Source organism: Podarcis erhardii, assembly GCF_964252035.2.
Source record: "Podarcis erhardii genome assembly, chromosome: 13".
NCBI lineage: Eukaryota > Metazoa > Chordata > Lepidosauria > Squamata > Lacertidae > Podarcis > Podarcis erhardii.
In genome coordinates, this window is record NC_138502.1 from 30,800,885 (window position 1) to 30,814,601 (window position 13,717).

General features: G+C 46.5%; 1 protein-coding gene across 14 annotated transcripts in view; it reads left to right on the forward strand.

Moving 5' to 3' along the window:
* The window catches only part of SRCIN1 (SRC kinase signaling inhibitor 1), a 275,973-nt gene that overhangs the window by 245,171 nt on the left and 17,085 nt on the right, over positions 1 to 13,717 (forward strand). For all 14 annotated transcript variants that reach the window (XM_081837581.1, XM_081837574.1, XM_081837580.1 and 11 more), the window contains 6 exons: positions 893 to 1,023; positions 5,432 to 5,579; positions 6,201 to 6,510; positions 8,750 to 9,008; positions 9,371 to 9,525; positions 10,477 to 10,629. In XM_081837581.1, coding sequence (XP_081693707.1) covers positions 893 to 1,023; positions 5,432 to 5,579; positions 6,201 to 6,510; positions 8,750 to 9,008; positions 9,371 to 9,525; positions 10,477 to 10,629 — 1,156 coding nt within the window. The remainder of the gene's footprint in view (positions 1 to 892; positions 1,024 to 5,431; positions 5,580 to 6,200; positions 6,511 to 8,749; positions 9,009 to 9,370; positions 9,526 to 10,476; positions 10,630 to 13,717) is intronic.

The following is a 13,717-nucleotide window of genomic DNA, read 5'->3' on the forward strand; positions in this document are numbered from 1 at the left end:
AGTATCCCCACAAAGTGGCTAAAATAGCGCACAAGCTAAACAGTAGCCCATAAACAACACAGAAAAAGCCCTCGAAACCTCTCTGTCTGGTGCTTGAAACCCTTCCCAGGCCACACCCCCTCTTCCCAGGTCACGCCCCTCACCAGCCCTGCTCTTCCTCTTCCTCTAGTGCTTCTGATTGGCTGGAATGCCTTCTTGATGCCTCCTGCATACTTGGATGGAGAGATCCAGTGCTTTTTTTTCTTTTAAAAAAATGTTTAGGGGTACTCTCATTTTCCTACTCATATTGAAACGGAAGGTTGATCCTGGAGGAATGCAGCTCTTGGGCTAAAAAAAATAATAATTTCCTACTCCAGTTTGAAGCATATTAAAACCAGTTCACTGGTGCCATGTTGCCTTACCTTTCCATGTTCTTTGAAAGAAGGAAGAATAAGACCAGCCCTACCTCTGGGGACGGAGGAGAGAATCGATTTAGTTTGCATTTAAAGGTTAAACAACTTAATTTCTGCTTTCTATAATGGTATGAGAATTGGAAACATAGATATCCTTCAAAAATTGTACTTCTCTGGATCTTGCAGTGCAGTTCTCCAATCAAACAACATTTACAAAAATGCATGCATTAGGAGTAATGTGTTGGTGGAAACGTTTGGAGAAATCGCTTGCAAAAATATGCACTTCAGTGAAAATGGCATACAGAAATGTTTTTATTAGGTGAAATTCTTGCTAAAATGCTGACAATTTTAATGGGCTAATTAATTACTTGCTGCATTAAATGTGGAGAACTGGATTTCAGAATGGAAAAATGAGAATTTGGGAGAAAGATCTGTCCCTCCCTACCTTCATCCTTTTCTCACTCTATGACTTCTGTGTTGGTGTCTTTGTGTGTCTGCAGTGACCTGGAGAAATCGGTGGAGAGGATCCAAAAAGATTTGATGCACAATCACCGAATTATCTCCTCACAAGAGCTGGAGGAGAAATCCCTGGTGCTTAAACAGCTGGGAGATACCTTGACCGAACTGAAAGGTGAGAGGGGACTGGGGGAGCTCAAATCACTGCGATTGGGTTGGGATAAAGTTTTTCCTGTACTGTTCCATGGGCTGGGAAATGTGTGTAGTAGTATCTGGCACAGAACTTAAGTATGTGAGAATTTATGCTGTCATCTTTTTAAAAAAGAGGGGTTTCCAGCCCTCATGATTGCCTGAGAGATGAATTTAAGGAACGGATAGGTGGTGTGTCTGCTGAAATCTAGGTTTTATGTTCTAGGAACAGGGTTTGTGTTGATCTGTGTGTGGAGTGCTGGTGAACAAATGGTCCTTTCTTGTTTGGCCTTCTGGTCATTTCCCACAAAGATGTTGTGGTTCCATATTCTGCCTCTCACTGGCTTTTCCTCCAACTATCTTCCCCCTGTTTCACACGTCTCCACACTGCTCTTTTCCTCCATCTTCGCTTCTGCCACCATTGTGCCAAAACGATGTATAAATTCTATCAAAACCCAAATCTCAGGTTCAGAATTAAATGGATTTCAGGCGAGTTTCTTTTTGTTGTGGTTGTTGAGAAATAAGAAAGCTGTGCCTTAAAACAGTCTAGATTTCCCTTGAGTGCAGAGAGTTGATTTTTCATTTTCCCAGTGCAAGCTAAGTGTTATTTGTCACACGGATTATGAACAGCCTCTCTGTAAAAGCGCCAGGAAACAGTGGCCTTTCCAAGATAATTAGTCCTGAGAACCCATGAATCACAATGCTGGCTGAGACCAAAGGTCTCTTGAGCTCAGCAATCTCTACAGTGGCCAGACAGATGCCCCACGAAGCCCACAAGCGGGGCATGAGGGAGGCAGACACCCCCTGTGGCTTAGTACCAGCCCCTGAACTCAATGCTCTGCCCCTGAACATGGAGGCTTCATTTTAAGTTATTGCATAGCCCAGCCTCCCCCAATCTGGTGCCACACTGATATTCTGGACTACAACTCCCATCAGCATCTGCCAGTGCTGGCTGAGACTGATGGGAGCTGTAGTTCAGAACTTCTGGAGGATACTGAACAGTGGAAGGCCACTGTAGCCTATAGCTATTGGTAGACCGTGAGGCCCCATCTGCATTATACCTCAGGGGGTGAAGCGGGATGTGCTGCCCCTAGTGGAGAGAATTTGGCTGTGCTTCTGTGCTTGATTGGAAATCCATACGCGCAAGGGAGTGTTATAATTCTCCTCTTCGCCATTTGGCAGGAGGTTAGACATGATCAGTGTGAAAAGGGAATTATGTGGAGAGTTGCCACATGATAAATTGGTCTGTATTCATACAGTGTCCATGAATAAAAAGCTCATCCCCCATTATTATTATTATTTCCATAGCACTGCATTGTGCTGATGCTGCTAATGATGATGATGTATTGACCACATTTTCATAATGACATATATTCAGAAAGTGGCATTCAGATGTAAAAATCTTATAAAAACAATTCCTTCCTCCTTTTTTCAGTCTTCCCATACCACTCAGCTGTGTTGATGCTGATGTTATTTATTAGTAATGATGATGATGGCGATACATGTATTGGTTGCTTTTTCATAATGATACCTTCAAAAAGCAACCTGGAAATGTAAAAACCCCAAGGAAAATACAGTCAAGTATGATAAAAAAGTATAGCTAAAATCATTTGTGTTGGCCCAGGCTAGGGTAGCAAGCTTAAGAGTGGCATCGAGCTGCTTCCCCACCCCCAAGAAGAGTCTTACAGTTAACTCCGCAGAACGTGTGCGCACTCCCCATTTGCTTATTCATTTGTTAGCAAAGCAAGAACCCTTAGCATTTACATACACTCAGGCAATTGAACATGCATAGAAGTGTGTGCAGATTCCCTGCGCGATGCTTGCCTGCTGGTGTCCTCGTTTGCACTGCTGCTTGTTGCCTGAGCACATTCCAAGGACTCGGGCTGATCGAATGTGGCAGTTCCTGCATTTTCCTGTGCCCCTTCCATTTGTACGTAGAGAGGCTCTTCGCCTTTCCTTTTGCTTTGTTTTGACCCAGGAGTCAACAAACATTTTCATCATGGGGTCGGTCCATTGTCCCTCGAACCTTGTGGGGGGCCGGACTATATGTCTCCATGATTATGACCCGCATTTTTGGCGAAAAACCCTTATTGGGACCAACCCCAACGTTGCCCAAATGTGTGGTTTTTTTGGGGGGGGGGTTTCCCTCATACACCCACACTGCTTCCTTTGCATTTTACGCATTGACAGTTGCTATTTCTCTCGTAAGGCGGGGTGGGGGGCTGAGGTAAGCGCGCCATTCCTGTCAGCCCTGGAGAGTGTGTGCGCATGCGTGGGTGAAGGGAAAAGCCGTTGGCCACGCTAAGTCAGGCCAGCGCTGCTCAAGCAATAATTTTCTTTTCCCCGCGTGAGGGAAGATGAGGTGGCGGCGGCTATTTACCTTTCCATGGCTCGCACCATGTAGCTAATGAGCGGCCTCCCCAGCAGAGCATAGAACTGGAGTGTAGCCGCCCAGGCGTTCCCTGCTTCCTTTGGCGGGGAGCACCGCCTCTGAGCCCCTGCCGCTGCAACTGCCCTTCCTGTGGTCAGTCGCCGGCAGCTCCATGGTGGAAATCCGAACTGTGGCTCCTTTTCCCTCTTCCCCACCCCTCACCCTGGAAGAAAAGATTGCTGCGCATGCGCGACGGGTGGAAAAGGGGCTTGTGTCGAGCAGCCACCCGCCTCACTTTTGAACCCCAAGCCTGGCTGAGTCGCAAAAACTATCGCACTCATGCGCTATACCGACTGCCTGGATTCCCAGATCGTCCGTGGGCTGGAGCTAGAAGGCAATTGGGCCTGATCCGGCCTACGGGCCTTAGTTTGCCGACCCATGCTTTAACCTATGGATGGAGGAGCAATTCAATTCAGTCCACATTTAAAGGCGAACCCACCAAATATGTGCTTTCCGAAAAAATACGCTAACCCGAAATACAGTCATCCTTTGTATTGTGCGCTCCTCTGAATTTTGCCAACGCAGTTCTCCGGCCAGGTAATGTGTGCAAAAATGTATATAGAATCATAGAAGTGTAGAGGTGGAAGGGACCCCAAGGGTCATCTAGTCCAACCCCCTGCAATGCAGGAATCTCAACTAAAGCATCCATGACAGATGGCCATCCAAGTAGTGTGCATATAATTGCATATATCTGCAATTTCGTGAGGATTTAAATAAATAAAGAAAATTGCAAATGTGTGAAAATGTAGAGATTTGAACTTAAGATTGGAAAAAAGCCCTAAATTGATAGACCCTCAACCTCACTATGGACAAAACAAGCCCAAGCTTTACAGTGCAATCCTATTCATGTCTATTCAGAAGTAAGATTAATGGAGTTCAGTGGGGGTTACTTCCAGGTAAGTGGATATAAAATTGCATTCCCAAACATTCTGAGAGGAAGGATGCTGTATCATATTATGGCAAATGTGAAAAGCTAGTATAAAATGGCAGATACCAAAAAATGTCAAAAAACTCGCCAGATCTTAGCGTTTTCCAGCAAGTCTTAACATTTCAATAGATCCAAGAAGGAGGTTTTAGAAAATACAGGCATTTAATAAGAAACATCAGTGCTAACAGAATCCCTTTATTAAGTGTCATATTGTTAGTTTCATTTGCACTATTTCTAGAAAAAAGAACCTCTTGGGAAAAGCAGATCCACAACACAGAGATTTTGGATGTTTCTTTTTACTAATGCCTACCAATATTCACTAAATTTCTGACATTCAGAACCAACAGAATCCGGGGTAGGGACAGGGGAGAACTATGTAAAAGCAATAAAGAAGGGATATCCTGATAACTTTCATGTTTGAATCAGAGATCAATTGATGAGGACCATGCGATGTGACACATTTTGTATGCGTTTCCAGCGGTTGTTGACGGGCATTAGGCCGTGCTGGTTTTGCTATCAACGCCATCTCCTCGCCCACTCCCCAGTCCCTCCGCCATGCCTGGCGGGAGAGAAATATCAAGGACATTTCAGATTTCATTTATGTTTTAAGTTGCTAGCTCTCATGAAAACATTTTTTTGAAAAAAATACCAAATCTCCACAGAGGGCGCCGAGCAGCTGTGGCTTTGCAGCCCTTCTTCACACTCCCCCATTAATGCAGAACACACGACCGCTTACCTTGCTTTTGACTGGCTGTGCTGTTGGGAGTGGGAGGGAGGAGAGATGTGGTGGTGGGTGTTGACGCAGTGAGTGGGTGGGGTGCAAACACCATTCCTCCTCTGAGGCCAAGTAACAATACCGGCCAGAGGAGGCCTCACTTTTCACTCACCTGAGCCTTGCCATCCCACCCGCCCGCCTGCTTCCCTTCTCGGCTCTGTGCCTCCCTCTCCTGCCCACCCTCAGGTGAAAGCCTTCCTCGGGCCTGCTCTGACCCCCGTGCCTCTCCCTTCCCTCTCTGCCCGTCCCTGGCATTGCAGCTAATTTCCCCAGCCTGCAGAGCAAAATGCGCGTGGTCCTCCGCGTGGAGGTGGAGGCCGTGAAGTTCCTCAAGGAAGAGCCTCACCGGCTGGACGGCCTATTCAAGCGGTGCAAGGCAGTGACCGACACCCTGACGCAAGTCCGCAAGTGAGTGAGCCCCTTCCCGAGCGAGCGGAAGCCCTGCTTGTTTCTCCTGGGACCCGATAGGCCGAGATGTAACCTTCTGTCCCCTCCCACAAAGATGCTAGAGTTCCCTGCAGGTGTACCTGGAAACGCCTGGCATTTTTATTTGCCGTGCCTGCATCCCTCCTGCTTCCTCCAAGCAGCTCAAAACAGAACACATGGGATTCCTAAATGGCCAGGTACTGGCCAGGATCGGGCTTGCTTAAGCTTCACGAGCGAAAACGACCTCAGGTGTCCCCAGCCCATTCTCCGGGTGATGTAAGTGTGGTGTTTCTTTAAAGCCCCGCCTCCTGATCCCTAAGGCCCCTCCCACTGGCCAGGGCTCCGCTGCCATCATTGCCCCGATTGCCATTGCACCCGCATTTGCTTCTTCCAAACGGCCGCAGCTTCTCTCGTCCTCACTGACCTCCGGGCTCCTCAGCCATCGTTTTATCAATGCTGCTGTTCATGCACCCCTAACGTGCAGTTTCAGAGAACGGCCCTTGTAGGCAAACAGATGCAGCAGCGTTTGCTGCTATTTGCAGGTGGCAGCCATTTTTGAGTCTGTCGCCCACACACTCTGACCTTTGACCTTTTTCTCGGCAGACAAGTTGACGAAGGGGTCTGGGACTCGTCCAGTAACCACCTTAGCCAGTCTCCAAAGAAAGTGGAGCCAGAAAGTGACTTCAGCAGGGGCTTGGATTTCGAGGTACCCACCAGCCCCCCGATGAACCTCCACAACCTGACCGCTTCCACGGACAGCCTGGGCACGAGCAGCTACGGGCAGAGCCAAATGCAGAGCCACTTGTCCAAGGGTAGCAACCCATCCCGGGGTTCAGAGATGGTTGCTGCCAAGACCCAGACAGGCTCCGAGACCCCCAGCAAGAGGAGCGTGGACAGATCAGTGTCTATGGAGGTGAGAGCAGTTTATGATGATAAAGTGGAAGAGAAACAAGGTCCTTAAGGAATAGGATACAGTTCACACACTGGATTCCCATCAAACACACGGTTGTTCTTCCCAGGTCACAGAAACGCAGCATTTCCATATTGCACACTTCTGCTCAGGGCAGGAGGGGGTGATTAAAAGGGGGCACCGCATCTGGGAGTTAGTGGGACAATGGGAGGGGCAAACCTGGTAAGGTCTCATAATGGTGGAGCAAAACCCCTTGTGGGTATAATAACATAGAAACATACCAGAACGTTCCAGGGGAGGAGAGCAGGTGAAATGGATAAGGCAATGTGGACCGGGTGTACCCTAACTGTGCTGTTGACAAAAACAAACAAAATAATGGAATGGAATGGGAGCGAGAGGTGAGCGCTAAAATGTGACAGTCTGGAAGTACTCCAGGAGAGGGAATTTGTATGCAAAGCCTTTGGAAACAGCTACTCTTCAGGCAAGATCCAGAGCCATACTACAACATTTTGGTGCCTGAGATGGAAAACTTTGCCCCGTGGTATTTGCTGTCTCTCTGCTCCAAGCAAGTGCAGTCTACCACCAATGTTGACACCGATCACTTAACCTCTCTTCCCTCCCTTTGTGATCCTCCTCTTGTGAATTGGAGAAACAGGGTCTTCTCAGTGGTGGCCCCTCATTTGATGGAATTACCTTCCTAGTGATTTATGTATGCAATTTAAAGAAAACCTGTAACTGCTTTCACAAAGTTAAAATAATGTTATGTTACACAAACACAATGCTCCAGTGATCGTAGAGGCCACAACAGATAGAATTTCCTTTCTGTGTAACTCTTAAAGGTATAGAAGTTCTTTCAGGGCTAGACCCCCAACCTAGGAATGGAGAATACATGGCCCTCCAAATGTTGTTGGACTACAACTCCCATTATCCCCGCAGAGGCCGATGGAAGCTGGAGTCGAAGATCATCTGGAGGGTAGCAGGTTTCTCATCCCTGCTCCAGCCCTACTGGTCATTTTGTTTCACACCAGCCAAATCTCCCTTCCCTCTTCCATTCTCACTATCCCAGGGATCAGCAAAACTTTTTCAGCAGGGGGCCGGTCCACTGTCCCTCAGACGTTGTGGGAGGCCGGACTATATTTTTTTGTGGGAGGAATGAACGGATTCCTATGCCCCACAAATAACCCAGAAATGCATTTTAAATAAAAGGACACATTCCACTCATGTAAAAACACGCTGATTTCCAGACCATCCGCGGGCCAGATTTAGAAGGCGATTGGGCTGGATCTGGCCCCCGGGCCTTAGTTTGCCTACCCATGCACTATCCTCTCCTTTCCTGAGTCCCAGTCTCCTCAACACTCCTTCCTCTCCACCTAGCCACTATTTGCCCATGTGTTTTTTCTAATACATGTTTGGCCCACAACTCCTTTACCTCCTGAGACATCTTCCCAGCCCACAGCCTGCCTCACAAAACTACCCCTGTCCCTAGGACCTATGTGAGACTTTAATCACAGCCAAGCTTAAACCATTTCCCCTTCTGGACTGCAGGCTGTTCTGGCAGCATTGTTCGCTGAGAAGCTGGAAGTGTTTCTCACTGACTTCACTTGCCATAGTGCAGTGTCTGTGAACATTCCATGCCAGCTCAGTCAATCAGTTAGAAACTTCACTGCCACAAGCTCAGGGGAACAGAACCACCTCTGCAGACAGGGATTGCACCGTAGCTTGGCCTGGGTCCAGCCTTCCTCTTCTTACCCACTGAACAGCAAGGAGAGGCGAAGGTGGGTTTTCCACCCCTTTCTGACTTTCTAAAAGGTGCAGCACTCCTTACTCAGTGGTAGTCTCCCTGTTTTTCCATCCTCAAGGTTCAAGGCTCAAGCCTAAGCACTTCCCACTTGAGAAATCAAATGCTCAGCTGCTATGTAGAGTCTAGTCCAAGGGCCAGCAAACTTTTTCAGCAGGGGGCCTGTCCACTGGCCCTCAGATCATGTGGTGGGCTGGACTATATTTTAGGGGGGGAAATGAACGAAGTCCTATGTCCCACAAATAACCCAGAGATGCATTTTAAATAAAAGGACACATTCCACTCATGTAAAAACACGCCAATTCCCGGACCGTCCGCAGGCCGGATTTAGAAGGTGATTGGGCCGGATCTGGCCCCCCGGCCTTAGTTTGCCTACCCATGGTCTAGTCTGCCACCCTGCTCTAGAGTAATGAGTGCATCAGTTACCCCAGCCCTGCTTTACAGGCTGCCGAGCGAGACTGGGAGGAAAAGCGAGCCGCCTTGACCCAGTACAGTGCTAAGGATATTAACCGCCTCCTGGAAGAGACCCAAGCTGAGCTTATGAAAGCCATCCCTGACTTGGAGTTTGCAGCCAAGCACAAGCAGACCTCCAGCAGCGGTGGCAGTGGGAGCGCCGCCTCCACCCCAGAGCACAAGCCCTCCAAACCCCAACATGCACAGAAGGCCACAACCAAAATGGACCCCAGCGGCCGCCGTGGATCAGGTAAGGCAGGTGCAGAGCGGTGGGGAGACAGACAGTGCAGTGCTCTGTGGTGAGGAGCAGTCAAGGCAACGAGGGGGTCAGCTACAGTTTCCAAGATCCTTTGGGAGATAACATTGATATAAACCTGATTTCAGCGTATGTTGTGGATGTCACCCCAGTCTCTAATCCTTTGTGGGTGAGGTTTATGTATGTTCCTCAAGTCTCTGAGACCTTGTCCTTTATTGCTGCCTCCAGACAGCTGCACGCAGCTTCCAATGTGCGGATTCACCTGGGCAGAGAGACAATGTGCAGCATTGTGTGTGCTGGAGAAAGCTGTGAATTAAATGCATGGCTCCTAACGCTAACTTTGTCAACCTCCCTAGATGAGTTGACAGTGCCCAGATATCGGACTGAGAAGCCCTCCAAGTCTCCTCCCCCACCCCCACCTCGGCGGAGTTTCCCATCCTCCCATGGTCTCACGACCACCCGTACAGGAGAGGTGATCGTCACCAGCAAAAAGGAATCCAGTTTCATGAAGGTATGAATCCCTTATATGACAGGCCAGAGATATCCAGGGGCTCCTCTAGACGACCTGTTCATTCAGCATTAATTCTGCTTTGCTTGCACAAAGTTTACACAAAAGTTAGACTTATGTCCAGTCTTCATCCTGACTTGTTTATGGGGCTGTTTTATGACAACAAGCATTCAACCTTCATCCATCCTGATTTGGATGTTTTGTTATTGTTGTTTAGTCGTTTAGTCGTGTCTGACTCTTTGTGACCCCATGGACCAGAGCATGCCAGGCACTCCTGTCTTCCACTGCCTCCTGCAGTTTGGTCAAACTCATGTTTGTAGCTTCGAAAACACTGTCCAACCATATTGTCCTCTGTCGTCCCCTTCTCCTTGTGCCCTCCATCTTTCCCAAAATCAGGGTCTTACAAGTCTTTTTCTATTAATTATTCCTTCATCATACAGTTTTAAATGCATTTCCTCATCACTTTCCAAACAACTGAAAGTCCGTTCATTAGTTTTCAAAGTGGATTGTATATAACTATCCTGATGTTATTGTGAGCACAAATCATCATGAATGTGCAATAAAAAGGACATCTTAAGGGACCCGTACATCCAGTCTTTATTGAGCATTAGTTCTGATTTGTTTGCAGGGTGGTTATACGACAGTGAGCATTCATTCTGTAGTCATCCCGATTTACTTGCACATTTTCCCATTAGTCATTCATTCACTGCACACTTCTCAATATATTTCTCCATCTGTTTCCGAACTGCAAAAAGCCTCTTTTTTAAAAAAAAGATGCTATTTTAGGCTGAAATAGCACTTTCATCCACTTTGATTGTACAAACCTAAATTTCTAGTATGAACATTAATCCCTCCCATAAAACAGGGAGCACTCCCAGTGAACTAGATTTGTCCCGTGCCCTTTCCCCCTTCCTCTTTCCCATTCATCACCTCTCCCTTTGCTTGTTCTTCCAGAAAGCCGAATCAGAAGAGCTGGAGACCCAGAAGCCGCAGGTGAAGCTGAGGAGGACTGTGTCAGAGGTCGCTAGGCCTGCCTCTACGCCCCCCATCATTGCCTCTGCCATCAAAGATGATGACGAGGAAGACCGGATCATTGCAGAGCTCGAGGTAGGCAGGGCATATGTAAGAAGGAGCCACTTGCAAATGGTCCGCAGAACTGCAGAAGCAGTTTTGGCCCCAGTGTGGTCGTTTCCATCCATGTCGTTGAGGTGACTCAGTGGCTGCACTGTGGCCAGACTGATAAAACCCTGCTCTAGTGGCCTGTGAAGCCAAGAGATGGACTTCCTAATTTTTTGTAGGGAGTAGATTAGGCATAGGCAAACTCTGGCCCTCCAGCTGTTTGGGACTACATGATCCCTGACCACTGGTCCTGTTAGCTAGGGATGATGGGAGTTGTAGTCCCAAACATCTGGAGGGCCGGAGTTTGCCTATGCCTGTAGATTCTAGAATTATGAGAAATTCAATGAGAAACCCACTAGAGCAGGATCTCCTAAAGCGGAGATTCACTTTGCAGGTTATGTTCTGGCTGAATGTCAGGAAATGTTTGCATCCCTAAGCATGACTTGTGCTTCTAGACATTACACTCAGTCTGCAATCCTGCATTAACCAAATGTTGGACCCCCCCCAAAAAAAACATTTAAAATCTGGGACATGCTAACATCTACTCAGAAAACATCTGGTTGCTGTTACTAAGAGGTGAGGAACCTCTCATCATCCCTGACGGTTGGTCATGCTGGCTGAGGCTGATGAGAGCTGGAGTCTGTTCTCTGGAGAGCCTCAGGTGCTCAACACCTCCAATAAGAGTTGAACAACCAGGGACTAACTGCTTGTTGTACACTATCCCCAAGGATGGGGGAATCTGCGGCCCTTCAGATGTTGTTAGATTCAACTCCCATCAGCTCCACTCAGCATGGTGAAGGTGGTGGCTAGAAGGCCGCAAACTCCCTCCAGTCCTGTTCAAAACTAAGTCTCATTAATGAAAGTATTGCACTATTGACAACACTTATTGTCAGGCATTTTCATTAGCTCCATTATGAGGCTGCTATGGAACCAACAGTCCCTATTGACTGGGATTGTCTCATCTGATTGTCTCATCTGATTCATCCCTTCCCATCAATGTCTTGTCTGTAAAAGGTCAGCTTGTGAATTAACACTGTTTGCTGTATCCATTCCTGTGTTGCGGGCGACACCATTCTTTTCCCCAATACATTATTAAAATCATTTGTGCCCACAGCAGAACTGCATATTTTTGAGATGTAAGGTTTCAAATAACTCAGGATAATTACTAAAGGTTTTAGTGGGGGAGGGTGTGTGTGTGTGTGTGTGTGTGTGTGTGTGTGTGTGTGTGTGTGTGTTTTTGAGGGGGTAACCTGTTAATGTATTTGATCTTTCTAATAACATTCCTCCAGTATATAAAACTTGCTTTCTTATGGGATGGCTATATATACATGAAATCTGCACTGACTTAACAATTCCTCCCAAAAGATGTATTTCCATGTATTTTCTTTTTACTGGATGAAATATGGTACCATTACAACCATTTATAAAAAAAGTTATCTATATAGGTTAATTATGCACAGTTAACATGGCCCTTTTCTACAGATATAAATCCGAAGAGAGTTTGAAATTGACACCTGTAAATCCCTCTCCCATTTGTCTTTATCTTTGTAATCTTCAGGCTCAGTCTGCAACATAATTCCACAGAGAAGACGTTTTTGCAAGTAACGTGACGTATTAGCAGCTGTTCAAATTTTGTCAGATTTTGTGTCACTTAGTTCTCATTGTATTGCCTGAATTTGACTCCTAATTTGTAATAATTTGAATCTCAACCAGAAGCTGATGGGGGGGGGGGTGTCAGGAAGTGATTCTACATTTTACATTTCATGGCTTTATAAATGACAGTTACCTCCCTCCCTCCCACCCAGCCCCACACCCCACAGAAAATTGAAAAAACACACCACATTATTCTCAGATACCTAATCCCCTTGCCATTTGGAAAATGTCTGCAATATAAAAGCGGTGTCAATAGTGTCAATTATTCTCTGTATTTATCCCAAGTTCTAATTAGGGCTTTATATTTTCCATTACATTTCGGACTGATTTGGTTTAATTTTCTCAAATCCGTGCTGCTGGCAGCGTATTTATTTTACATTGTTCAGTGTTTCCCAGTGTTACCTGGGCATCAGCTGAAAATGTCAAAGCTGTATTGTAGTTTTTGGTTACAGGAAGAACAACCGCAATCTATATTTTGTTCTTGGAGCCAGGTAAATTTGTTCAAACAAATCCCTTGTGAAATTATAGGAGGTACAGTTAAGGGAATGCCACAGCAATGCCTGTGATGTTTCATTTTTATCATAGCAATGCTATCTATCCACACGTAGGTTTTTCTGATGCTCACATTTTTAACCCTCCTGTGTCTTGTTTCCCCTGTTTCCCCTGTTTTTGGACTACAACTCCCATCACCCCTAGCTAGCAGGACCAGTGGTCAGGGATGATGGGAACTGTAGTCCAAAACCAGCTGGAGACCCAAGTGTGGGAAATGCTGTTCTATATGGTTGCTCTTTGAACCATGTGGAGGGAAACACTGGTGGGTTTGGAGTGGAGAAATGGGGATACATTCAGATGACAGAACCCTCATTTAATGCATCTCCACTCTTAAGTTCTCCTCTTCCAGTGGATTTGCATTTTTAGAGAAAGGGTGTTACGAAACTGTTAAGAATGTAAGCATGCTGTTAGCCATGGGTTAGCCAGACCCAGCTTTTGTCAAATGAATTTTTCAGCTCTTAAAAAATGTCACTTGGACTGCAAAGGAAATGAAAATTAACCCAGAACCTGCAGATATCAGAAATTCACCAGGTTGTTCGTTACTACTGTAAAATGCTGGCAATGTAGTTAGTAGAGTAATCAACTTGGAATGGTCCCTGAGTTTAGAAGCAGTTTATGGGGAAATGTTGCCTCCTGGTGGGCATGCTGAGAACTACACTATCCAACTCAATTCTGAGTACAGTATTATGATTTTAACATATTCTCTGAACCATCGTTATGGTAACAGCCAAGACCTCCAAAGGGGGACTTACAGACTTGAGACTGAAACCCTTATACACTTTCATTTTGATATTTTTTTAAGCAGAGCTAAGTGTAATATGTAGCATCAAGTGATGGAGCTTGGTGTGATATAGAAATGCAATTCTCCTTC